The sequence below is a fragment of the Chelonoidis abingdonii genome, chromosome 16 (genome assembly GCF_003597395.2).
Source record: "Chelonoidis abingdonii isolate Lonesome George chromosome 16, CheloAbing_2.0, whole genome shotgun sequence".
Classification (NCBI taxonomy): Eukaryota; Metazoa; Chordata; order Testudines; family Testudinidae; genus Chelonoidis; species Chelonoidis abingdonii.
In genome coordinates, this window is record NC_133784.1 from 14732825 (window position 1) to 14760752 (window position 27928).

Here is a 27928-nt window from a genome sequence, read left to right on the forward strand (position 1 = left end):
GGCTTATTGCAGAAATTGCAGGGACTTAGGCATATCCTGAGTCCCAACTGGGAACGCGGTCGGGGTGAAGGGGAAGATCCCCCACCCCAACAGCTATCTGCTGTAACCAAAACCACTGAAACTAAACTTAACAAGGCTAGGAATAACTGTGAATTAAACTAAACTGAAAGATAGGGAAAACTAGGAGAACTTGCTAAGCAAGTCACCACCATTCCAATGACCATCACTGGTGGTAAGAAGGAACTGAGGAGGTGCTGGGTTGGCATGGTCATACATTGAGCGCCATGAAGGCACCACTCCAGAGGGCTCCACAGCCAACCCGATGGGTGCTGCTAGGGGAAAAAAATTTCCGATGACTGTGCACATTGCATGCACAAACCTAATTAGAATCGATATGAGCAATCGCTTGAAGAACCATGCCTGCTCCTTCCCAGCCTCTGAAACTGTGTTACACCCAAAGAGAACCATGAATGTACACTCCGAGGAAGGCTACCTGAGAAGTCTTCCACTTATTTAGCTCAGGGCAGAAAAGGACAAGCTTTGCATCCAAATGCCAGTGAGCAGATGTGACACTGGAAACAGAAAGTGCTTGGTAAGGCACTACAGGTTAAATGCATGTGGCCATGCAGAAAGCTACAGGCACTGGAAAAGAATATAAAAACAAATAACTCCCTTTCTCCCAAGTGCTTGAAAGAACAGAAGGAATCAAGGTTACAGAGGGGATTCAGCACCTGACAGAAATTTGATACATATTTATTATTTGTACTGTGATCATGCCTAGAGGCCCCAATATGGGATAAGTGCCCCATTTTACTGGGCAATACACTTTGTTATTGCACCTTTCATCCAAACTCTTTACAAATGAAGTCATTTAGTCTTGCAGCTCAGCTGGGAAGTAGGTACTTTACTCCCATTTTTGCAAGTAGAGAAAACAAGGCAAAAAGGTTAAGTGACTTGTCCAAGATTTCACAGTAGCAGGCGTTTTAGTCTGTATCCGCAAAAAGAACAGGAGTACTCGTGGCACCTTAGAGACTAACAAATTTATTTGAGCATAAGCTTTTGTGGGCTACAGCCCACTTCATCAGATGCATAGAATGGAACATATAGTAAGAAGATATAAATACACATACAGAGAACATGAAAAGGTGGAAGTTGCCATACCAACTCTAAGAGGCTAATTAATTAAGATGAGCTATTATCAGCAGGGAAAAAAAAACCTTTCACCCATTTTCTGCTCAAATCTGTTTTTTTTAGTGTATTTTTAAAAGAACTGCCAAGGGCGCCCATAGCACATTGGTCCGATGCTCATCACACACCCTATACATCTGAATAAATATATACAAATAATGGCAGTGTCTGTCCCATGACATTTCAACCCACTTTTTCTCAATAGAAAAACAGTTTTAAAACTCCACTTTCAACTCAAAACTGCTTATACAGGTATGTAGATCCTCAGTCATAAGCTACTTTACACACAGTAGACATCTGAAAAACAATGTATTTAGCCTCTCTTTATAGACTGTCATGATCTGTGAACTTGGATTGGAAAGGTTACCTTTCCTTCTCCCTTTCCCTTGTCCAGTTTTAAACATTTAAAAAAATAATACTTTAAAATGTTTTAAAAATATTTATTTCTCCAAACTGGGTGAGATAAGGGACAGAAAGGACACTTGGGAACAAAAGAGATTGTGCTGGGAACCTTGGGGGAAGCTGAGATATTCTAGAGAAAGGGAGCATTAGAATAGAGGTCAGGTAGGAACTTGAGAGCAGTGTAAGAACCTGTGGCCTATCTCCTTTCCCCATTTTGTGACTCTTCTGCCTCTTCCCTTCTCCATCCCCTATATGCCTTCCTTACACACCTAGAAAAGAGCAACAAGAATGATTCAAGGTCTGGAAAACTGGATTACAGTGAAAATCTTTAGCAGCTCAGTCTATTTAGTTTATCCAAGAGAAGGTTAAAAGGTGACTTGATCAGTCTACACGTCCTACACAGGAAAGACAGGTACATGACTCTTCAATGTAATAGAAAAAGGTATAATGACATCCAAAGGTCAGAAGCTGAGGCTAGATAAATTCAGACTAGACATAATGCACACATTTTTATCAGACAGGTTAGTGAACCACTGAAACAACTTGCCTAGGGATGTGGTAGATTCTCCATCAATTGAAGTCTTTAAAATCAAATACATTATGGGTTTAATGCAGAAGTTACCATATGAAGTTCCATGGTCTATGTTGTGCAGAAGGTAAGACTGGATAGTCGTGGTAGTCTCTTGGTCTTAAAGTCTATTAATCTAGCCAGCGTCACACACTCTCATTACCACGCCACACCTCTCCAGGCACCACTACATACCCTCTGCCTCCATACCTTTTCTGTACCAGCTGGAGATTCCCCTTACACAAAGGGAATCCTTAGGTAATCACTCAGCCTCATTTTTCAACTGCTTTACGCCATCAGAACAGCAACCATGGATGAGGGCCAAAATCTAACCACATGCATTCTACTTGTCTTAAGATTTTCACAGGTGCCTGTTACCACGTTATTTAATCATAGATATAACTGATGTGCTTACCAAGTATACAAATACTTAATTAGATAGCTAATATACCTAGGTATATAAATTTCCTAAGCCTTGGTCATATTCAAAATTTAGACTTCTTATATATACTGCAAACCACCTAACACCCTTACAAAAATATGAACTGACGATGGCAATACTAAACTAATATTATGGTGTGTATTGCAGTAGTTTGTAGGAGCTCGTCATGGACCATGACCCCATTGTGCTTGGCACTACACAAAAATGTAACAAAAAAAACTGTCAATGCCTCACACATCTTACAATCTAAGCAATATATTGGTTTTTTAAAATGTAAAATGTCCATCATCATATTCTGCAAATTTCTTAAATACTTTTTATAAAAAATCCTTGGTCCAAAACCAGTATCTTACAACATTAGGGGCCTCATCTCACAAACCCAGCATGACTGAGGCTTTAATTTGAAGCAGACTAGGAATGGAAGATCAGACGCTGGTGTCCATACAAGGACATACTTAACATTATTTTAATATTGTGCAGACAGATATTTCCACTCTACTAGACTGTGTGTGTGTGTGTGTGTGAGAATGAATGCTTTTTAAGATTTGTGTCAGAATTATATTGTGATGCTGGCAGACCAGGTGCCAGCTTGTGCCAAGGCCCCAGACCTCTCTGAACACTGACAAATGCATAGCTGGGAACCAGTCGGGTTCACCAATGTGTTAACATCTATTTTAACAATGCTAAGTTGATAAAAATGTGTTTAGACCTTATGAATAGCTCTTAGGATGTGGCCTGTATTAGTCTTACTTATGTAACCCATGTTATAGAGCAATAGCAAATGTTTGCATTGTACACCTCTAATTGTGTAACTCACCAAACAGCAAAGAATCATGAATTAAAGTACTCTGGAGATCTGTGGTTGGCGGCCCATACCCCGATTGGGGTGACGGGCATGAGTGAGTGAGTGATGTATAAAAGGCCCATTGAAAGCAAATAAGCCACTGTGAAGTATCAAAGGACAGAGACCTTGTTGATTGCACTCCTTATCCCCATTCCCCCTCCCCTCAGGAAGGGAAGACCATCAGATAAACTCATCCCATCAGCTTGGATTCTGTGGTCAAGGGAATAAAAATCCCTGACAAGGAAAAACTTCGTTCTTTTTGCTCGTTGGTTTCTAAAGGGGCAAGAATTGCTAAGTGTAAACAAAAGAACCACAGCTGTTTTGCCTCAGTTAGCCCCAAAGTACATATAGAGTCTGCTTATGATAGAAGTTTCTCTCATCTTTTGAAACTCAAGAATGATACTCACTTGTGTATGTTATCTGCTTTAATCTTGTAAATAATTTATTTCTTAGTTAATAAATTTTAGTTAGTTTATTACAGGATTGGCTAGAGGTGCTGTCTGGTTTGAAATCAGAGATACAATTGACCTGGGGTACAAGTAACTGGTCGTTTGGCATTGGGAGTAACCTGAATATTACTGGGATTTTTGGTGTAAGTGACTATCTATCACATAGTCAAACTGCCTGGGTGGCAAGATAGACTTGAATGCCTAAAGGGACTGTCTGTGACTCCATGGTAAGACTGTTACAGTACTTTAGGAGTTCATACTTGTCATTGGGTTAATGAAATCTAATTATAGAACATACAAGCAGTTTGGGGCTTTTGCCCTGCTTTTTGAGAGTCTGTCCTGAGGTTGGCACTCATGCTTGTGAGCCACTCCAGATAGCCTGATATACATATTTAATCTTAATATGGTTTTCACATTTTTAATGTTGGATGGTGTGTGTGTGTGTGTGTGTGTGGAATTGCAACTTTAACTGTAATTTAACCAGGTAATTTTTTTTGTGATAAATTACTTCAAGGCTTAAAAGCCACTTCATAGTGACAATAGCTGAGAATGTAAGGTCTGAGGCCTTTTTCTCCAGCCACATTAGGACCATGAGCCAAGAAACAGAAAGTCACATCCTCACATTCCATCTAAACTATATTAAAATAATATATCAGACTTGTGACAGGGTGCAGGACAAGAACTGCTGACTCAGCCCTCTGTCATGCCAGCTCCCATTAAGGGAAGTAAAATGGAGCTGGCTAGAGAAAAACGTGCGCCTAATTGGTGAATGAGACAGCTGCCAGCATTCCCTCAGTTTTTTACGTCATGTGTGGAATGAATTTTTTGTGCACCAATATGGAGATGATGTGTGATAGGGGTGGGGCCAAGGAGTTCAGAGTGTAGGAGGGGGCTCAGGGCTAGGGCAGAGGATTGGAGTGCAGTGGGTGAGGGCTCTGGGGTAGAGCCAGGGATGAGGGATTTTGGGTGCAGGCTTCCCTGGGGCTGCGGGAGGGAGAGAGGACTCCCCCCAATCCTCTCTCACCACAGAAACTCCAGGCCAGAGAAAAGGTGCCTCTCCCAGGCCGCGGCAGTTCCAGTGGGCCTGTGCTGGGCCGGGCTGGGCCACACCAGGGCATACGTGCTGTATATAAAGATGTACTTTATGGTTATTGCCCTTCCATCTATGGCCATGACAAACTCCTGTCCTATGCCAGGTTGTGGTATCTCATGGATGAGTTAGAATAGACAAGGCAAGGATGAGTGGGGACGGGGGAGAGACTGCTGTGCTGCATCTCAGGGGAGACAATCAACAGATACGCGTTCTACCCTTGGCCGGGGGCAGTTAAAGGACCCGTGGAACTTTTCCAAATCATTGATACTGGGCATCTCACTCCCCCACCCAGAGTGCACTGGTGTACTACAACCCCTGTCCTTCTGCCCCCACTTTACATAGAGCAGTCCCACCCATGGAGATAGTCCCCTTTCAAAGCGGTCTTACCCCGCAAATTCATCTCCTTATCTGATCAACTTTAAATTTGGGAGAGAAATCCTAACTAAGATCTACCCTCTGTGCTTTGAGGCAGGCCATGGATTCTACTGAGTGACCCAGAGTGGGCTTGAAACAGACACCCCTCCCTGGTTGCAGCAGTTCTGGCAGGCCTGGGCTAGGGGAGGGGCTCCTCTCCCTGACCACGGCAGCTCCAGCAGGCCTTGGCTGAGCCAGGCCAGAGGAGGGGCACCTCTCCCTGCCTGTGAGGCCCTTTATATCTTGTGTGTGGCTGCACAGCTTACAGGAAACTTAGCTGCTTGCCCAGTTAGCCTGGGGCTCGATAAAAGACTAGGAAGAAGGAAGCTAGGGAAGGGGGAGTGGAAGCAGAGCAATAGCTCTTTCCTCCTGGGTGCAGACACTAGAACCCAGTGTATGGTGAAAACATGGTGGGAGCACAACCTGTAACTAAACAGCACCAGTGGTTACTGAAGTCCAGGGTCTCCGAGTGACTTTGTCAGCACAGCAGCGGCAGGAGCCAAGAGGGCCCTAAAACGATCTTGCTACAGGGCTGTTATAAACGTGCTGCTGTCTTAATAGTATCCACCATCACTGGTTAAAGAAACAGATCTTAAGATGTTTAAACAAAACTTTGACTGCATTCTGTCTAGCAAGGAATCACTTCTCAACAGTGTGCATGTGAAATCTAGACTTTGTTCTACCTTTTATAGCCCCTATTTCTCTATTGTTTATTTGTATAGTTTCCATCTCATTCTTTAATTGTTTGTCTGTTGCCTAACTCATTTTGCAAGATTTAAATAAACTAAGATGATGGGGTCTGATGAGTGAAAAAATACTGTTTTGTGGGACTTCAGTTTACAATGACTGGTTAAGGTAGAGCTAAACAGGTTTCAAGTTTCACTATATAAAGTGGGGTCCAAAAGGAGAACCAATTCCAGGACACACTCCAAGATCAGAGCGTCCACACCTCAACACCTTGCCAATTATATTATGCAGAAGCTGGAGTCCCCAGATGACCAGATCCTAACTGGCCCTCAGGAAAAGTTCATCTGCCTTATTGGGAGTGGTGAGCATTGTCTGCTTAATTTGTGCATTGTTTTGGTGATTGTTAATAAATAGAGGTTAAGGATATTACTGTGTAAGGCTTGTTGGGTAAAAAGTCCTGCAAACCTGCACGTTAAGTCCTGAGCCTAGGATGGGTAAAGGCTGGTGCCTTCTACCCCGAGCCCAGGACAGGAAGGTACAGGGTGCCTGACTTAATAGGGTAAGGGTAAAGGTGGGAGCCCTAGAGTGTGCAGGTAACAAAGATGAGAAAGCAGGCCTCGTGGATGACAAAAAACTCAAGTACTCTTTCCAAGACACAATTGTTAGTAACTACATCTGATTCCATATTTGCGCCTGTACACAGCCCTATTGAAGTCAATGGAGCTCTGCAAAAGTGAGCTTGCTCACATGGATACTGTTGCAGGACTGCAAGCTATGAGTTCATTCTTCTCACCCTTGCTCCCATGACAAGCTAAACCCCATGCACACTCTCAGCTATAAAACAGACTTCATCTTGAGTCACATCTGACATTCTAAAAATGTCTATTTTTACAGTTGTGAGCACAAGAACTAATTTAGTACCGGTGGCTGTTTTTTTGCCTTATTTCATTATTTGGATACTTCACTTAAGGAACATACAAAATTAAAATGGGGGAGAAGGGGAATCACCATTTGACACATGAGAGTAAAGAAATTATAAGATGCCTAAAGGAGAGCTCTGCAACAGGAATTTAGTAAGCCTGGTCACATCAAAGTATGTAACTGAATCTACAAAAGCAAATTAGTCAACTAACTTCTTGACCAAACACTGCTACATTTACATGTGTTGGTAATTATGATTTCCTGCAATGCACGGTTTGTAATACAGTATCCAATGTGGATATAGGAACCAAAGTATCTGCCACTGTCTTCCTCCTCCCCATACCTACCTCTCTGCCTCCATACCCCAAAACCTTGCTGCACAGGGATGCAAAGGGAATCTCAGAGAATGGGGCTGGCGCTGTGCAGTGGTTGCAGATCCATTGAATAGAGCTGACACCCATCCCAAAATCTGTCTCATAGCCTAGGCAGCAGAACCACACAAGGTCTACTACAAGTGGGGCTTCCATTGTAACAGAAGGCAGAACTGGATTTTCTCCCTGAAAACAATTATATCTGAGTCTGAGTGAGAAATCACAGGAGATAAGATCAGGGACAGTAAAGCAGATGCAGGGGTAAATTAGAACCAAAGACATAACATGAGAGGCTATTACTAAAGGATGCAAAAGCATGCAAGATAAGAAGCAAATGGATGGCGAAAAAGAGTGTGTTTGGATCCCTCACTTAAAGTAGGAGAGGACAAAAAGAAATTCTTCAGTAAAAAGAAATATACTAACAGAAGATTTAATGCAGTACTAGTTAACAGGAAAGAGAAAAGCCAGAGGGCAGAATTATTTAATACATTCAATAAGCAGGGCCCAGGGAAACTCTCAACCCTGGTAACTGACAGAAGCGGTATTAGAACTGGCTATTATTTTCGAGATCTTATGGAGGACAGGCAAGGCCCTGCTGAATTGTTGGAAGAATTAGGCAAGCAGTGGATTTGTAGGCACCTTAGGGGAAAAAAAAGTGAAAAAATGGTAGGCAACATGAATTCATCAAACAAATCATGCTAAGTTTGTGTGTGTGACCGGATAACACGTTTAGTTGTTAACTAAAAAGCAGAATGGAACATATCTCCATTTTAGTAAGGCATCTGATATGGTTCCATGTGGCAGTCCCTTAAAAACAGATTAGATGGAATTTACATAAAATGACTGAAGTGGATGAAAAAAAACTGAACACAGATGATCAATGGTTCAATGTCAAGTTAGGAGGAGATGCTGTCTGATGTTCCTTAGAAGTCTGTTCTGGGTCCAGCACTATTAATACTTCCATTAGGGACTTGGAAGATGGCAACCAGAGCAAGTGAAAAATTCTGATTATATGAAGCTGGGAAGGAGTGTAGGTAGTTTGGAGAATGAAATTAAAATACTCTATTGCTAAACTGAAGAAAGGGCTAAAATCAATAAAATGAGAGAGAGAACTACAGAGAAACACATTATGAAGGATTAATCAACTGCACAAAAACAGAGCAAAGATACACTGCATATAGGCACGAGACAGCATCTAGTTGCAATAAAGGATGATAAACTAAACTAAACAACTCAACAATACAATGCTGTTGTAAAAGAGGTTGTATTAATAGCAGTAATAAACATAAAACATTATTCCACTTTCATCCGCACTGATTATGGCTATGGTTCAATTCTAAATACTTTTTAAAAAAGACAAACGAGTGTTCAGAAGAAAGTAACATGAAGACTAAATGATTTTGAAAATTGGACTTTTGAGAGGAGGTTTAGGAAACTGGATAGGTTGACTCTGGAGAAAAGACTGAGGGGAGACATGTTACATGTCTTCAAATAGGTTAGAGCAGAGGTTCTCGAACTGTTGTCCGTGGATCACCAGTAGTCCGCAAACTCCATTCAGGTGGTCCTCGGAAAGTTCCCTCTAAGGTGCGCGCCTGGGTGGCAGTACACAAGAGAATGAAGGGCCACTCACCTAATTAGTGGAATTGTGCAGGCGTGGGAGAGGGCAGTGGGGTGAGAAGAGGGGGTGGGAGGAATTTGGGATGTGCAGTTGTGGCAGCCAGAGAAAGAGGCAACTTTCTGCAGCAGCAGGGCTGCGGCTGCCAGGAAGAGAGCTCTCCTTCCCAGCCTCAGCTCTGTAGCTCGGGAGAGAGGACACATCCATCACATTAGAAAGGTAAGACTACTGATATTAAAATATGAGTTGTGTGCTTTCATCTGTAGAACAAAAAAAAGATTATTATTAAGTATGTTCTTATATAGCACTTTTATCCAAAGCGCTTTATAATATTTAGCTAATTGGCACAAACAATATTTGAAAAGATCATTAAGTGGAACACAGGCTAAGTAGTGAATTGGACTCACACAGCATGTAAATCACACATGTGCTCATGCCTACACAGCGTGGGGGTATAAATTGCACAGTTCTTTCCATATCCTGATCATTATGAGATTTACAGGAGTAAGAAATACCACATCTGAAATTATGTTTTTGCCAAGACCACTAAGATTGTCATCATTCAACAGAAGTGAACTCTATTTGATGGAGGGGAGGGCAGGGAAAGGAAAAAAAGCTTCCTGAAATTTACTATGTTTGAGGCATATTCACTTGAAGAGGGAATGCTTTATCACTGAAGTTTCATAAGGCATAACCCCTCTTCCCAGATATTAATCTATCGTAATTGCCTCACTGGAAAAATTCACTGTTCATAAAAGCTGGTCATTTACCAGTATCCCTGATTTAAAAAAAAAAAACAAAAAACAAAAAACAAACAAACAAACAAACAAACAAACAAAAAAAAAACACCCATCTTGATGGGAGGGATAAGTGCCTAGCGAAATAAAAAGCCTTTACAAAAATAACACTGAATATGTGGAATTAAATTCCTGAAATGAAACAAGTTTAGGACACCTCAGTTCAGCCTTAACAGGCCTATGTTCCAAGTCATTTGGCACAAAGTGTAATACTTTTTTGCTCAGGAAATTACACTGAAAGCACAAAGAGACTGAATTCTTCTGACCCCAGAAGATGGTGTCTCCAGAACAGGGATGGGAACCCACTGCTGTAGTGGAGTGTGTTGTGTGGGGTGAACTCAAGCCTGATTAGTGACCAACTGTCCTCAGACCCCATGAAAGTTAAGGTCTCCAAAGTCAGAATGAGATACAAGATGAGCAATTCCTCTTGCGTTCCAAGACAGAGTCTTTGGAGACAGGTAAAAGTCCCTACCCTCCCAGCCTCCTGTGTAACAGTGAACCAGGTGCTCATGAGGATGGTCATTGCTGTCTGGTCCTCTTCAGGAAGATCTCATGCATATAATCCCAAAATCTTCCCTGATGAGACTCGTTATGGTGAATCATGCTGGTCAGAGCCTCACCCTGATCAAGACTCTGCCAATAATCTTGTAGCCACATCTCCTTCCAGCTGAAACATAGAAGAGGGAAAACACAAGAAGCCATTAGAAAGTGAGGAGGTCTGAAGCGGAACCAACATTAAGACTGAATTCCTCTCTCACCTAAGAGGGGACTATGAAGGACAGAGGATGGGGAAGCTCATTGTTAAATATTGCAGTTACTGTGTCACTGTGCTCTCTCTCAATCAGGGATTCTCAAACTTTCTGTTGGTGACCCCTTTCACACAGCAAGCCTCTGAGGGCAACGCCACCTTATAAATTAAAAACACAAACTATTTTAAGTGCTAAATGTGCCACACATTTTTATTTAAATTGTTATATGCAGAAAAGTTATTTTTTTTAACTAGTTACTGTTTAATTCTGGGGTGAGGGAATGAAGAAACGTTGTCAAAGCAGACTTAGTGCCCCATTGCCACCCTTACTTCTGTGCTGCTGCTGGCAGCAGGCGCTGCCATCAGAGTTCGGTGGCTGGAGAGTGGCAGCTGCTGGCTGGGCATCCAGCTCTGAAGGCAGCACAGCCACCAGCAGCAGTGCAGAACTACAAAAGTAAGGGTGGCAATGCCACACTATGCCACACTTACTTCTGTGTCACATTTGATCTTTGCACTTGGAGACATGGTTATGGGGGGCAGGAACTAAAGCAAATTTTGGGGTGACTATAGCCCCTGCAAGCCACCCCTCCTAGCACCGCCATGCCTGTGTGTGTGTCTGTTCAATTATAAATTTATTCTTTTTTCCCCCCCATCTCAGTGTTCTGATTGGTCTGTGGTTTAATGCAGCTGATCAGCCGTTGAAGAATCAAGCCTTCTAATGTCTCAAGACAACACATCTGTGCACACGATACTACAATCCCCAGTCCCAATTCCTTAAAGTGTTGGTGATAAAAAAAAAATATATACTTTCTTTAGGAAAAACAACCACTACATTATACATTTATAATACTTCTGAAGTAAATACAGTGCATTGTAAACAGAAAAGTGTGTAATTTTCTAAAATGCTAGCTTTAAATTATATTCTGTATAGCAATTGCTCTGTTTCATGCAGGTGTTTGAGACCCCCATGTAATAACCACATGACCCCATCTGAGAACCCCAGCTCTAAATGTATTCAAAGAAACCTGAAGGGAATTTACGTAGCAGAAACTACCACACCTTAGCACTGGCTTTGGAACTTGCTTAGATTTTGTGTTTGTGAATTTAGTGCTAGGCTAAGAGAGAACATCAACAGCTTTGAAGAAAGAAGTCCTCTAATAAAATAAACCCTTGCAAAGAATCCTAACCTGGAACGACCACATCTAGGAGCATCAAAGTAGCTCTCCATGGCCCATATAGCGATAACTGGAGATGGAGTGAGACCACAACTCTTATCATAGTAAACACTAAACAGCTATCAGATGGGAACAGCTTTTGGTCATAAGAAGCCTAGGCTGTATTTGAATCAGTAATCAAGAGAGGAAAGGCTTTGAATCCCATCAATCCCTTGAGCCTTCCAGTTACTCAGATTTGGGGGGGGGGGGGGGGCGCGGAGGCAGGATATACTAAGCTTCTCAAAAACTTTGTCATAGCATGGTCTACATCTTAACAGAAAGTGTGTGTATGGCAGCTCCCTTCCCATTCACAGTCATGTGGAGCACCTCCTCTCCCATTCATACTGTGACAGAGTACGCCAAAGCTTCAAGTAAGTAGTCACTGAGGTCATTCCATGACTAGCTAAACCTGGCAGGCTCGTGATGATCCCTAACATTCAGCCTCTCATGGAATGTGTTCCCTCCTCAGCCAAGCAAGACTATCACAGATTCTGGCCACAAAAACTGAGTGGGATGCCATTTCAAATCTGTCCATATCAGCCACACAGTACTTATTGCTCATCCATGGTGCCAAGCTCATTTGTACCCCTCCGATGATGAGCACAGCACTTCTGGCACCAATTCTACTCATCACAGGATGAATAAACCTTCAAGCCTGTGTTGCCCAGAAGCAATTCTCACATATATAGTACAAGAGTCCCAAAGGAAGCGTACAGTGTGGTCAGAGAAATGTTCTTTGTGAGCGCTGAAATGTGTATGTATATTCTAGACCAATAGAATTAGTTTTCCCATTATCAGTAATGCCACTTGAAGCAGAAGGTTTCTTCAGAGTATATCTGTAGGAATCCCAGAACTTACCTTTCACAACTGATCAATAAGCACAGCACTGGGGGCAGAGAAGCTTGCCCTTGCAGTTAAACTGCCTTAAATCTCATTAGGAGAAAGCAGCATTCAGATGTGCTGTGAGCCCTCTTCAATCCAGTCCAGGTTGGATGTCTTTTGTGGAACTGAATGTGTGTGTGAAATAGAGAACAATCATTTGAAATATTTCCTCAAAGCCCTGAGAAGTGGTGGAGGGATAATGGAAAAGAAAGCATTCTGGGCCTGAATTTTGGGGAAATGAGGTTGGAAGTTAATCAGGTATCAGAGATAATGTTTCATCCTCTTTCAAAAATGATCCATGGATCATTTTGGTTTATGATTAGGATTAAAGTATATAATTTATATACTTTCATTGAGTAACATCATTTTATCAGCAAACAGTGCTAGTAACAGTTCTTCAAGGTCCAAACTGAAGCTGAGACTCAATGAATATCTCATGGGCTTCCTACAGGAATTAAAGCCTTGATAAGGACAATCTGGCATTTTTCTTTTTACATCACCATTAACAGTTTTTGAGCGGGGAACATAATAAATTTCACTCTGACCTTCAACTAAAAAGCTTGTGCCCCAGCATGAAGGAACTAGCACTGAACTGTACACATACATGATCTGGAGGATGGCATGGACTGCACTCTCAGCAAGTTTGCAGATGACGCTAAACTGGGAGGAGTGGTAGATACGCTGGGGGGTAGAGATAGGATACAGAGGGACCTAGACAAATTAGAGGATTGGGCCAAAAGAAACCTGATGAGGTTCAACAATGGTAAGCGCAAAGTTCTGCACTTAAGAAAGAAGAATCCCATTCACTGTTACAGATTAGGGACCGAATGGCTAGGCAGCAGTTCTGCAGAAAAGGACCTAGGGATTAGAGTGGACGAGAAGCTGGATATGAGTCAGCAGTGTGCCCTTGTTTCCAAGAAGGCCAACGGCATTTTGGGCTGTATAAGTAGGGGCATTGCCAGCAGATCGAGGGGTGTGATCGCTCCCCTCTATTCGACATTGGCAGGCTTTGAACGCTGTATATATATATATAGTTAGTAAACAGCTATGTGGACCCAATTGTGCTTTTGTAGTTCCTGCTTATTACACACGTAATAAGCAAAAGACAACATACACATACCCTATTTTGTGCCTGTCAGTATCAGACAAAATGATTTTGCTGGCTTGTGACACTACAGTCAGATTACGAAGCCTCCTAAGACTGTAATTATTAAATTACACAAACATGGAACTAAACTGAAGTTTGGCACAAGACAGTGGCAATTCTGAGTTTCTGTCACTCCACTGATAACTCTTTACCATTCTTCTCTATTTTGGTGGCAGAGATGGTTAAAGCCCAAATTCTCATCTGTAATCCTGCTGGTCACCTCATGGAAGCTGGACTGTATAGCATACAGATATCTTTCTACAGCAGATGACCAGGAAGCACAGAAGTATAGTGTTGTGTGATCTTACCATTTTCCTCCTGTCTGATGGCCTAGATAGAAGTTATCTGTAAATAATGGGTGAGGGGTCTACTGTTGGTCAATGAGACACTAAGGGTATGTCTACACTATGAAATTAGGTCGATTTTATAGAAGTTGATTTTATACAGTCTATTGCGTATGTCCACACTAAGCGCATTAAGTCGGCAGAGTGTGTCCTCACTAACGCGGCTAGCATTGACTTACAGAGCAGTGCACTGTGGGCAGCTATCCCAAAGTTCCCGCAGTCTCCGCTGCCTGTTGGAATACTGGGTTAAGCTCCCAATGCCTGATGGGGCAAAAACTTTGTCGTGAGTGGTTTTGGGTATACGTTTTCTCTCCCCCGCGTGAAAGCAACGACCGACAATCATTTCATGCCTTTTTTCTGGAGTACAGTCCGCCGGACCCGCTTAGTCCGCTGCCTGCCTGGATGATCAGAACCCCAGGCAGGCAGTGGGCTGACAGACAGAGCCCCAAACTGGCAGCAGGCTTAGCCGCTCAGCCAGCAGCTGGTCTGGGGCTCTGTCTGCTGGCTCCTGCCAGCCAGGGTGCTGCTCAGTCCCGCTCAGCCGGCAGACCTCGGTGAGGTCGATTTAGGGGTGTCTGGACAGACACAGCTATCCTCCTCTTAGCGTGCTGAATGGGAGTGACTCCAGGTCATTCTCTTCTTTAAGTTTTGTCTCATGGAGATTCAGTCCTGCCTGGAATATCATGCGAACTGGAGGCTTCTGACTCAGCCTGCTCTCCCAGCTGGCATCACCGTGCGGTCACAAATACCCCAGCTTTCCCCTTGCTCCCATGGCTCATGAAGCCTAAACAACAGTAAGGAGCAGTTCAGCTTGTGGAATGACAAATCCAGAACGAAGGATTGCACTCTATGGGCCATGTTAAAATTTTTTCTAGATAGCATTTAGTCCCTATAAAGGCTTCATGAAAATTTTCCCCCACCCCTAACAAAAGTGTTAATTTATCAGAGCAGCTGAAAGGGCAAGGAACCTGGGACTATAACTTGGAGAGAGCTTCCATATTATTTAACTCATAATTGATATAATTCAAAGTAAAATTTCACAGCACGGTCTGTTCTAAGACTAAAAATACAGGAGAGGAGTCAGAAAAAGGAACAGTGACCTGTTTCCGCCCTGTTTCAAACTGGGGACATTTCGCGTGTGAGGTGAACATGATCACCACTACACTACGGGGCTTTTTTTTTCCTTTTGCCACAGACTTTGCTGAATGCACAGGTATGTTTTCTCTAGCTACAGAAGCTACCTAATGCAATGTCTATATCTATGGCCTTCCTACTCACAATCACATATCCCGCCCAAGGCTGACACAATGCAGAGTGCATGTGACACAGCAACCTGGCTTGGGCAGGATCGCTAGCAAGGCATGATATTTTTGCCGTTAAGCAAACACAGCAATTCTTTCCTGGCCTTTACCACTGAATGCATTATGCTGTGCCCTATCAGTGCGGGAGGACTGCATGAGCTCAGAAAACATGTCATTGCGAGTGCGGTTTTTTTTGCCTTCTAATCTTCAATAACCTTGGGGATGGAGATGATAGCGGAAGCGTAGAAACATTCTGGGGGGACTGCACGGTCACCTCTGCTGCTGAGTTTGCTACGCTGGCCAAACAGGAAATGAAATTCAAAAGTTCCTGAGGCTTTTCCTGTGTACCTGGCCAGTGCAGCGGAGTTGAGAGTGCTGTCCCGAGCGGTCACAATGGAGCACTCTGGGATAGCTCCTGGAGGCCAATACCGTCGAATTGCGGCCACACTACCCCAAATTCGACCCGGCAATGTCCATTTCAGTGCTAATCCCCTCGTCGGGGAGGAGTACAGAAAATCGATTTTAAGAGCCCTTTAAGTCAATATAAATGGCTTCGTCATGTGGACGGGTGCAGGGTTAAAATCGATCTAACGCTGCTAAATTCGACCTAAACTCGTAGTGTAGACCAGGCTAAGAGACCTGTGTGTAAGAGACCTACAACTTGAAATAAGGGGCTACCGTAGACACATCCACTCAGACTGATGATCCTGACAGAACCATACATTATTCTACCTTGCATCCAGAAAATCTGGCACTCTCACCATGCCTATTCAGTAGCAACTGTTACTTGCCGAAATAAAATCTCTTTTGCCACCTGCTGCTCAAGATGTCACCCTAACAAACAAGAAAAAAAGACCACCACCAAGGAAAGTAGTGAGTACTCATTCTATCTTGCATAGCTTCTCTTGGCAGCTGTTTATAATGGGGGAGTGAATCTTTCTACTAATAAAACACATTCCAAAAGCCCCTCAAAACAACCAACAGAAGATAAAATTGTTTTAAAGCTTTTGGGGGCTCCTTCACTCAGGAGTTTGCTTTTGCAATTGGTCCATACATGGATCACTTGTGGTACTCTGAAAACAACAATGAAAAGGATATTAAATTTAAAATGAGATTTTTTTTTTTTTGTGCAATGAGCTTCATAAGGAATTATTATGACCTCAAGGTGAAGTTTTGGGGGAAGGGAGAAAGACATTTGTTAACATTTAATTTGGCCACTTTTAGTAGTATTCAAATGTAGACAAACGGGTTCTTTTGAACAGTTAAGAAATTTCAAACACTTCTTTGGCACTTGGATAATTTAAATGCTTCTTTTTAAAATGTCAGACTTGCCTAAGACAACACATATCTCTGACATGTTAAGAAACTATTTTACAAATAGGGTTACAGAGTTCTTCCTAGGGAGTGAGGAGTCTGATATTTGAATCAATCATTCTGTTTTACACAGTGGAACTGGCAACAGCATATGGAAATTTTCAGCAGCAGGTCATGGTTCAAGTACGGCCAATGTCTGCAGTGGCTGGCTGAAAGGTTTTACTATATGATGGCTGATAGTTCATGTTAAATGGATTGGGTAGACTCAGACCATTTCCTAAGGGGCAGGTGTCTACAACACAAATATCATCATGACAAATGCCCAACTGACCTTTATTAGCGAACTTAGCAGAGATACAAAGGACTAAATGGACTGTGAAAATTTAAAAAAGTTTCTCAAGACTAGAAGAGGTTGCTTCAGAACAGAACTGAGGTACATTGCTGGTAAAGTGGAGGGAAGCTTACACTGCCTCTGCCCATCCTGAATCTGGCCTGTGGACAGAAGACTCCAGCCGTTAGAACTGTCAGTCCAGTATCTTTCACCAGCATTGTGCAAAAGCAGGGACAGAGCTCACTCATCCTGTTCTGAGAGTCAATCTCTTCTGAACAATTGAGACTAAGAACTGAGGTTCTACATAGATATTAAAGATCTTATTGTACTTTATAGAAGAGCAGGAATTTGTCCCAATGTTAAACACAATTTAGGATGGGATTTTTTCAAAGTGCTCAGGGTTGGCATAACTGCTCCAACTGAAGTAAGGGGGAAATTTTATTATTGTCTTCAATGGGAACAGAGTTAGGCCAACACAGAGTACATTTGGAAATCACACTCTTAATGCAAAAATAATCTTTAGTACTAAGTTACATAACATATTTCATCCAAGGACCTCAAAGTGCTTTGGAAAAGTGGGTAGGTTCTGTTATCGTCATTTTACAGATACCTTGATGTGCAGAAAGGTTAAATGACTTTACTGAGGTCACAGTGCTTTTCAGTGGCAGAGTCAGGAACAGAATCCAGCTCTCTCAATCTCTTGCGGGCAAAATTTTTGGCATGGGGGTTGCATCAGGTTTCATAAATTGCATGACCCAGCCCCCACCTCCTATCTGCCCCTGGGACCCCTGCCCCATCTAACCCCCCGCCCCGAGATCCCTGCCCCATCCAATCACCCCTTCTCCCTGTCCCGACTGCCCCTTGCCACGCCATCCAACCCCCTCTCTTTCCTGACTGCCCCCCCAGGACCTCTGCCCCTATTCAAACCTGTTTTCCCCCCAACCCCTATCGACACCCCTACTCCTGACCACCACCCAAACTCCCCTTCCCTCTATCCAACCCCTCCCCGCCTCCTTACTGCGCTGCCTGGAATACTGGAGACTGGCGGCGCTACAGCCACACCGCCCAGCTGGAGCCAGGCCACGCCACTGCCACCACGCAGCTCAGAGCACCGGGTCAGGGTGGGCTCTGCAACAGCACCGCCCCAGGAGCTCACAACCCCACTGCCCAGTCCACTGCACTGGCGGCGGAGCAAGTTGAGGCCGCGGGTGAGGAAAGACAGCAGGGGAGGGGCTGGGGCTAGCTTCCGGGGCCAGGAGCTCGGGAGCCGAGCAGGACAGTCCCATGGGCCTGATGTGGCCCACAGACCATAGTTTGCCCACCCGTGCTCTAACCACTAACCAATGCTCTCTACAAATTCCCCCCCTTTTAACCACACGGCTATCCACAGCATACATGACTCTTGCTCCCACTTAAGGGTGTCATACATTTCAGTGCTGCTCTACATATGTAGTTTGAGAAGCATTTTGGAATCCTTCAGGATGAAAAGTATTATACAAACCTGTATTAACTGGGCTTTTACAAAATGATTTTGTAAAAACAACATTCATACAATACCTGTCTCCTGAAAAGAGATCCTCAATGTTTCCAAAGCCAGGGGCTGGTATAGGGCAACCCATGTGTGTGAACTGAGCTATGTGGGGTTCAGGAGCTGGAACTTTCCCATGAGATTTCTTATGATCCCGCTCACCAGCGACTCGGATGTTCTCCCTGTCACAGATGAAACACTCAAAGCCATTCAGGTAATTGGGCAAAGTCATGTCATTCACTCCCCACTCACGCCTCTCCATGTTCTCCAGCAGAAACTGGTTTGTAATGCCTCCCGGCTTCTTATACTCTAGGTATTTCAAATACTCCTCTCCATTCCTGTCCAGGAAGTCAAGGAACTGTGCTAGCTCTTGGGGGCTTTGGAAATCATCCACGAGGATGATGGAGAGGTCATCAGGCATCCAGTCCCGCACAGATGGGGAGCCTCGGTATACAGGGATGGCACCCAAATGCATTGGACGCCACAGCTTCTCAGTCATGTAGTCATTGCATATGGCATTCTCCATGGCAAGATGAAACTTGTACCTGGAGATAAAGGTCATGAATTCAGAATCCTCTGTTGTGGCTGTAGAAGTGTCCCTCAGCCTCTCACTGGGAAGCTCTCGGTTATTCAGGCATTTACCATAGGAGTCTACCTAAAATAGTAATAATCATCTTTACAAAAGAAATTTCTCTATTTTAAACTTATTTTCAGTGGAGAGTTCCCTTCTCCCTTATTTTCAGTGCACAGATTCCTTCTGACCATTTCCTAAGAATCTGAGCTTGGCCTCTCATGCCAACATCTTCCTTCTCAAGAAGTGGAGTCAGCCAAAAAATTCTAACACACCTAATGTTCATTGGAGAATGTTTACATTTCAACCCTCCTTCCTGTTCCAAGCACTCAATTCCTTTCCCAGCAGGTTAAGAGGAATTCCCCAAGTTAATTGCAGCTCCTTGTATCCAGCAGCAGAATTGTGCCCTAGATGTTTAACCATAGCTGACAGACATCCCTCCCTCACCAACTCCTCTTCTACATTGCTCACTACATAAACATACTGACAGGTTTCAGAGGGGTAGCCGTTAGTCTGTATCAGCAAAAACAACAAGGAGTCCTTGTGGCACCTTAGAGACCAACAAATTTATTTGGGCATAAGCTTTCGTGGGCTATAACCCACTTCATCAGATACATGGAGAGGAAAATACAGTAGGCAGGTATAAATACATAGCACATGAAAAGCATCAGAGGGAAAATTATTTTTTGTAGTGACCCAGCCACACTCAGTCTTTATTCAGGCCTAATTTGATGGTGTCAAGTTTGCAAATTAATTCCAGTTCTGCAGTTTCTTGTTGAAGTCTGTTTTTCAAGGCTTTTTTCTTGAAGAATTGCCACTTTTAAGTCTGTTATTGAGTGTCCAGGGAGACTGAAGTGCTCTCCTTCTGGTTTTTGAATGTCACAGTTCTTGATGTCTGATTTGTGTCCATTTATTTGTTCGTGTACAGACTGTCTGGTTTGTCCAATGTACATGGCAGAGGGGCATTGCTGGCACATGATGTCATATTGGTAGATGTGCTGGGTCACTACAAAAAATAAATTTTCCTCTGTTGATATTCACCCCTTCTCGTCAACTGTTGGAAATGGCCCACATGCACCCTAATTGAATTGACCTCCTTAGCACTGACCTCCCACTTGGTAAGGCAACTGCCATCTTTTCATGTGCTGTGTATTTATACCTGCCTACTGTATTTTCCACTCCATGCATCTGATGAAGTAGGTTATAGCACAGGAAAGTTTATGCCCAAATAAATGTGTTAGTCTCTAAGGTGTCACAAGGACTTGTTGTTGTTGTTTTTTGCTGATACAGACTAACATGGTTACCCCTCTGAAACCTGTCACTATATTTATGTAGTGGGCAATGCAGAACAGGAGTTGGTGGGCAGGCAGGTGAGGCTCATTTTTTCTGTGATTTTTTCTTAAAATAATATTGACACAGCACTTCACAAATACTGTAGAGACATCAATTAATCCATATCAATCTGTAACCCACTAAGCTCCCTTTTTTATCCTGTGACTGCAGGGGTGTTAATGAGGCACTCCACCTTGAAAGGTCCCTTAGAATATGTGCTAACTACGTACGCTAAACCATCTGTTCCACCTTGTATTTAGCTGTGCCTGTGACACTAATATGTTTCTCACACTTGAAGAGCTCTGTGTAGCTCAGATAGGTTGTCTATCTCATCAACAGAAGTTGATCCAAAAGTTGGTCTCTGATCTCCTGGGACTGATAGAGTTACAACAACACTGCATACAGCCTCAAAAACTGAGGGTATGGCTACACTTGGAAATGTGCAGCGCTGGGAGTTACAGCTGTGGTCATACAGCTGTGTAGGAACAGCGCTGCAGTGTGGCCACACTGACAGCTACCAGCGCGTGCAGCGTTGGCACACATTTGCAGCATTTGCAGCGTGTTGGGAGATGGTGCATTGTGGGGAGCTATTCCAGTGTTCAAGTGGTGCAATGTGCTTTTCAAAAGAGGTGGGAGGGGGTGGAGTGTGACAGGGAGCGTGGGGGACAGAGAGAGTGGAATTTTTGGAGCAGACACTGTTTGACAGCTCCTGGCTTGCAGTTTCAAAAGCGGGGTGGGGTGGAGTGACAGGGGAGATCGGGGAGACAGAGAGAGTGGATTTTTGGAGCAGACACTGTGAGCTCCCTTGCCTTTGCAATTCTGGCCATTTCCCCCACCCTCTCTCAATGCACTCTAAATGTAAAAAGGCTTCGACCAGATAAGCAGCTTCTCCGAGGGTTTCCCTCCCCGCCGTTGCTGGTTTGTCTCTCCAGCACAGCTGTTGAAACATTTCCAAGCCTCGGCTCGGGCTCGTTGGCGCAAAGAGCAGCGTGGTTGTACCTTCCGGGAGTACCTTCTGGTTTGTTGTTAGCACAGGATTTGGTACCTCTTAATACCCTGGAGGCCAATAACAGCACTGGTGAGTGTCCACACCGTGGCAATTGAGCAGCCGCCTGCATCACAGCCGCTGGATCGCTAACCCGCAGCGCCAGGAGTACAGCCAGCGCTGCAGCCAGGGAGTTGCAGCGCTGGCTGAGCTTTGTAAGTGTGGATACCGAGTAAGCTGCAGCGCTGTAACCCCCTTACCAGCGCTGCAACTTGCAAGTTTAGCCAAGCCCTCAGTTAACAGCAGATCTTTGGTCTACGATACAAGATGTACCCCTGTCCCAACACAGTTGTTAGTAATTCTATAACTGAACAGGTGCTGAACGTTACTTCTCCTTGTTTACAAGTACAGCTAAACTGTATTCAACTAACATGATTGCTAGCAAGAGGGTTCATACATTATTTAATCTCATAGCGCAGCCCTGATTTTGACAATAAGACAAATAGTTATACCCTCAGGCTAGTCCTCAGTGTGCTTCCCTTCCCATTACAACCCAATTACCTCATCAGTATGAGGCCAGATACAGGACGCTCAAAGCCACCTAGGCTAGACCCATTTTCATCAGCCTGATGATCTAGACTGATTCCCCTCTTGTCAACCAGGTTACTAACTCACCCTTACTCAGTCCCCACAGTCATAGTTATCAGCCCCTCTTGGGTCTCCAGTGCTTGACCCGTCATGAAAGAGGTGCTGGAGCTGAAGCAATTTTTACACATTCGTAATTGTGCAGCAAGCTCAGAGGTGCCAGGGCTATGAACGGCCAAGCCTAGAGATATCGGGGCTCAAATTAAGCATAGCGTGTCTCCGCCACTGCTCTCCCTGCCTTCCCCCCAGGAGCCCAAGCAGTTACCTGGATGTGCTTCATGAGCTCCCGCACGTATCTGTCCCTGTCGGAGGGGACATCGCAGTGGGACTGCATGTACAGCACCGGGGCATAGCCCTGCTTTCGCCACCGCTCCTTCTCCGCCAGCGGCAGGGCGGCCCGGCGCAGGTAGGCCAGGCTGGGCAGCCACTGCAGGGTCAGCGGATAGTCCGACTCCCGCCGGAAGGTGGCGGTGTAGTTGAAGAGGCTGATGCCGGGCCGGTGGGACAGCAGGTAGTTGTTCATGGGGGACTCCTCGTGGAACAGCGCCCAGGTCTGGTGGGGCAGGCGCGGCAGCGGGGCCTCGTAGGCCCGGAAGTCGGTCCCGTAGAAGATAAGGGCCTTGGTGCGCTGGTGCCGCGCCACGCGCCGGCGCCGGGTCACTAGGCAGGAGTGGCGCGCGCAGTCGATGCGCTCCGTGTCCCCCGGGAAGTGCGGGAAGAGGCCCGGGCTCCACCACAGCAGGATGGGCAGCTCCCGGTTGAGGCGGGTGTCGCCGTTCCCAGGGCCCCGGTACGAGGCCGCGACCACCGCCCCGAACTCCACCGGGGGCAGGCCCGTGCTGGGCTGGAAAGGGGAAGGGCTGCGGGGCTCGGGCCGCCCCTCCGCGGGATCCCACTCTCCAGCTGCGAGCGGCCCGGCCAGCACCGCCAGCGCCAAACTCGCTGCAAGGCAACAGCGGGGCCGGGACACCCGGCCCTGCCCGCTGCCCGGAACGCCCATTGCCGGCAGCTCGGCGCGGGCACCGCCCAGCCCCGTCCCGCGCCCGGTGCCTCCCGCTCCAGCCCCGCCCTGTGCTATACAAGAGTTGCCAACTGTCCAATCACACAAACCCAAACACCCTTGCCCCGGCCCCCTCCCCTTCGCTAGGGCCCCGCCCCATTTCCTCCGTCCCCATTTTCAGCGCTAGCTCTTCCTCCACCTTCCCTCATTTTCCCCAGGCTGGAACAAGTGGTTGGGGTACAAGAGGGGGTGCAAGCTCAGGGAGGGGGTTTGGAGTGCTAGTCCAAGAGGGGGCTCAGGACTGGGGCAAGGAGTTGGGGTGCCGGCTCCAGGCAGGTGCTGTTCACCTGGGGTGGCTCCTGGTCAGCGATGCAGCAGGGCAAAGGCAGGCTCTCTCTCTGGCTCCTAGATGGGCAGGGGCTCCCTCCTCTACTGCTACCTACAGGCACCGGCCCCACAGCTCCCACTGGCCACAGTTCCTGACCAACAGGAGCTGTGGAGCTGGTGCTCAAGGAGGGGGCAGTACACAGAGACTCCCTGCCTCCCCTCTCACAGGGATGTGCGGGCTGCTTCCAGGAGCACTGTGGGGTCAGGGCAGGCAGGAAGCCTGACATAGCCCCGCTGGACTTTTAGCAGCCTAAACTCTCCCAGTTTGGCTTCTGTAGCCTCTGGGAGATGGAGACTCTCAGCAAAACTGGAAGGGTTGGCAACCTTAGCTATGGTGCCTGCTTAGGCATTAGGGGCAGCCCTTGCACAGCTTGTCAATGGGGCATTCAGCAGGTCAGTTGAGCCATCGCTCCCTGAACAGCCTGTAACCCACACTGCCCTGGCACACCAGAGCTGAGGGATGGTCCCTAGCCCCCACACAGCCCCCACAGGATAAGCCCAGCTGGGCCATGAGAAGCTGGATGTAGGCTTCCCCCCAAATACAGCAGGAGAGATAGGATCCCCCTATAGCCCAGCACAGGCAACATGCTGGTGCCATTCACTCAGCAGCCAGGGACAAATTGCCCATGCCAATGCCGTGACACTAGGAAGCCAGCCAGCCAGCTAGCTCCAACCCAGCTTGCATACTCAATGGATCCCATGCCAGGCAGTGATAGCTGGGCTCACGCCAGCAAGGAAAAGGCAGTAGTCTGGCCAAGGCCATCCATCGTCAAGATCTCTAGCCTACAGGCACACAGCACTGTAGTGTTCACATAGTATGTGGCTAATGTAGTCCCTGTATCACTCACATCCATCCCTATCTGGAAAAAGAGTATAGCAAAAATTGAGGTGGTTCATGGCAAAACCAACTGGAATCAAAGAGACTCTTGCATGCACGTACGGGGTTGGTCCCAGGCTATAAAAGAGACACCATGGGCAAGGTAATCATCTTTAGATACAAGCATTGGAGATACACCAAGCTCTTCTTCAGGTGTGGGGAAGGAAATCTGAGCCCTGGTCTACACTATAAATTTATGTCAGTATAAGTACGTCACTCAGTGGTATGGAAAATCCACACCCTTAAGCAGCTCACCTGCTAAACCTAACTCCTGGTTTAGATAGCATGATGTTGACAGGAGAGCATTTCCTGTCAACATAACGATCACCTCTCAGGGAAGCAGAGTACCCACACCCACAGGAGCAGCTCTTCCACTGGCATAGGTAGCATCATCACTAAGCACTATAGTGGGCAATCAGGGTTAGATGGTTATGCAAAAGGGGCCATTAAGGGTTAACAGGCAAGTGTGTGGTACAAATTGTTGTAATGAGTCATGAAACCAGTGTTTCAAATGTTGGCTCATGGGGTAACTCCCACAAAGTAATCAGCCAGATATGCCATGTAAGATATCTGCAAAAATGTTATAATTTGCCATATATATTAATCTTCTTTATATGTTTGTATCACCTTTGTGTCATGAGTTATAGATATGTATGTCTGTTTTTCAAACTTGTGCTATGCTTCCGGGTGACACCCCAGACAGTTTGGCATCAGCACTGCCTAGCCTGATTGAGGTCCCATTAAGGACCATCAGCTATACAACTGACCCATTGAGAGAAGGCAGATACACCTTATGACTCAGCAAGGCTTGCAGGGACATACCTATGGCCAGAACTCTAAGACTTCCAAGCCATGCGCTGAGCAGCTTGTGTTTGAAACAAAGGAAGCACAGGCAGCATGGCAAGAGACTATAAAAGGCTGCAGCATCTTCTCCATTTGGTCTTCAATCCTGCTTCTGAACTTTGGAGGAACTGTGCTTGAAACTGAAGCTCTGAACAAAGGACTAAACAACCCATCCAAGCTGGGATGTTTGTACTCCAGAGACTTGGTTGTTTTAAATCAGCAGTAATCCTATCAAGCCTGACACAAGCCTGAATTAAGAACTTTGCAATTGTTGTATGTATTTGATTCAATTTCACCAATTTTAACTCTCATCTATATTTCTTTTTATGAAGAAACCTTTTTAGATTCTAAATGATTGGCAACAGCCTGATTTGTGAGTAAGATCTGACTGGTATATTGACCTGAGTCTGGGGCTTGGTCCTTTGGGATAAGGAGAACCTTTTTCCTTTTATTGGGGTATTCATTTTCATAATCATTCATCCTCATAAGGAGTGGTGCTGGTGATACTGGGAAACTGGAGTACCTGAGGGAATTGCTTGTATGACTTCGCGTTAGCCAGTGGAGTGAAACCCAAGTCCTCTCTGTTTGGCTGGTTTGGTTTGCCTTAGCAGTGAAGGAACCCCAGCCTTGGGTTGTGACTTCCCTGCTCTAAGCAATTTGTCCTAAATTGATAGTCTCAGTAGCATCCTACCAAGGGCCGCTTTGTTACACAGGATTTCATAGACCAGGATGGCACGAGAAGCTTCTTTCAAACAACAAAAGCTATATATGGGCCAAGCTCCAAAGGCCCACCCTCTTACGTTCCCAGGATGGCTCCACCCTCAAGAACAATGCAGCCATTAAACAATGCTGGAAGGAGCACTTTGAGAGCCTGCTAAACTGTGAATCCACAGTCTCTGAAGATATCATCAAGTTTATTCCACAACGTTCAGCAATGGAACACCTTGCTGATCCTCCATCTTCTGAGGAAGTTTGGCATGCCATCATCCAGACAAAAAAAATCACAAGACACCAGGCCCAGACAGCATCCTGAATGAGGTTTTTAAAGCTGGTGGAACAGTGCTTCAGCACAAACTTTGCCAACTCCTCAACAAAATCTAGACCTGCAAAGAAATTCTACCTGACTTTAAAAATGCCAATATTGTTACAATATTCAAGAAAGGTGACAAATCTGTATGTGGGAACAACAGGAGAGATCCTTGCCCAAATCCTATTAAACTGTCTCCTCCCGCTTGCCAAGGAACTGCTCCCCGAGTGGCTTTAGGCCATTCTGAGGCACAACCGACATGATCTTCGTGGCATGACAGATTCAGAAGTGCAGAGAGCAACACTAGGAACAGTTCATGGCATTCAATGACCTAACCAAGGCCTTTGACTCTATCAATCTTGATGCCCTATGAAAGGTGCTGTCTAGGTTTGGCTATCCACTGAAATTCATTTCCATCATCAGATTCTTCCATGATGGGATGACTGCCACCACTCTGTGCAACGGCTCAGAGACCAAACCATTCGCATTGATGTCAAGCAGAGCTGTGTCATTGCTCCAACACTCTTCTCCATTTACCTTGCCATGATCCTGATTCTCATCCATGACTGCCTTCCTGACAGAATCAGGATCGAGTATCGTATGGCTGGCCAATCTGCGACGTCTCCAGACAAAATCTAAGATCATGAGAACTGGCATCACTGACATTCAGTATGCAGATGACGGAGTCATTCTTGCACACACAGAGGCCAACTTGCAAAGCACCCTAAATCTTTTTGCAGATGCCTATCATAGCCTGGGTCTCTCTCTCAACATCGGGAAAACCAAAGTACTTTACCAACCCGCACCTGCACAAACTACTCTTTGTACTCCACAAATCACCATCAGTGGAGAACCTCTGGAAAATATGGACCATTTCCCATGCGTTGGCAGCCACGTCTCCCAAACAGCCAGCACTGACACGGAAATCGAATACAGGATCCACTGTGTCAGCACAGCCTTTGGAAGACTACTCAAATGAGTCTTCAGTGATAGGGCTTTGCAAATGGGCACCAAGATCTTGGTTTACAAGGCAGTTGTCATCCCCATCCTTCTTTATGGGTGTGAGACCTAGGTAACCTACAGAAGACATTCCAAGCAGCTGGAGTGGTTCCAGTAGCACTACCTCAGGAGGATTCTTAGGATCAGCTGGGAAGACAGACACACATCAGCATTCTCTCTGCAGCCAACATCAGCCGTGTAGAAGTGCAGGTCATGAAACACCAACTCTACTGCGCTGGCCACTATGCACGTGTGCCTGACACTCACCTCCCGAAGCAAATAATCTTCTCAGTTAAGTCAGAGAAGAAGAGCTCTCGGAGAGCAGTGGAAGCACTTTGAAGACATACGGCAAGTATACCTTAAATAGGGAGGCATCAACCCAACCAATTGGGAGGACTTGGCATGGAACAGAACACAGTGGCACCACACCATACACCAAGCCAGAGTTCACTTTGAGGAGAAGAGATGTGTTGATGAGATAGAGAAGCCGCAAAAGAGGAAAGAAAGGGCACAACACTCCAGCCAACAACTATGTCTCCTCTAAGATTACACCTGCCATTTCTGTGGGAAAATCTGCAGTGCACGAATTGGGCTCCTCAGCCACCTAAAAACCCACCAATGAACCCACCTTGGCAGACATAATCCTCACATCAAGGGATAGC

At 45.4% G+C, this 27928-nt stretch overlaps 1 protein-coding gene across 2 annotated transcripts; it reads right to left on the minus strand.

Moving 5' to 3' along the window:
- Positions 1-1021: 1021 nt before the first annotated feature.
- On the minus strand, positions 1022-26147 carry POFUT4 (protein O-fucosyltransferase 4). 2 transcript variants are annotated; one of them, XM_032768716.2, is made up of 3 exons: positions 22399-26147; positions 18630-19255; positions 1022-10458 (listed from the first exon to the last, which is right to left on the minus strand). In XM_032768716.2, exons 1-3 carry the CDS (start codon positions 23131-23133, stop codon positions 10311-10313), a joined length of 1509 nt encoding a protein of 502 aa, XP_032624607.1. In that variant the 5' UTR covers positions 23134-26147; the 3' UTR covers positions 1022-10310. The 2 variants fall into 2 exon arrangements, with proteins under 2 accessions (XP_032624607.1, XP_074929123.1); XM_075073022.1 differs by lacking the exon at positions 1022-10458 and adding an exon at positions 14630-14910.
- Between the last annotated feature and the right edge of the window lie 1781 nt (positions 26148-27928).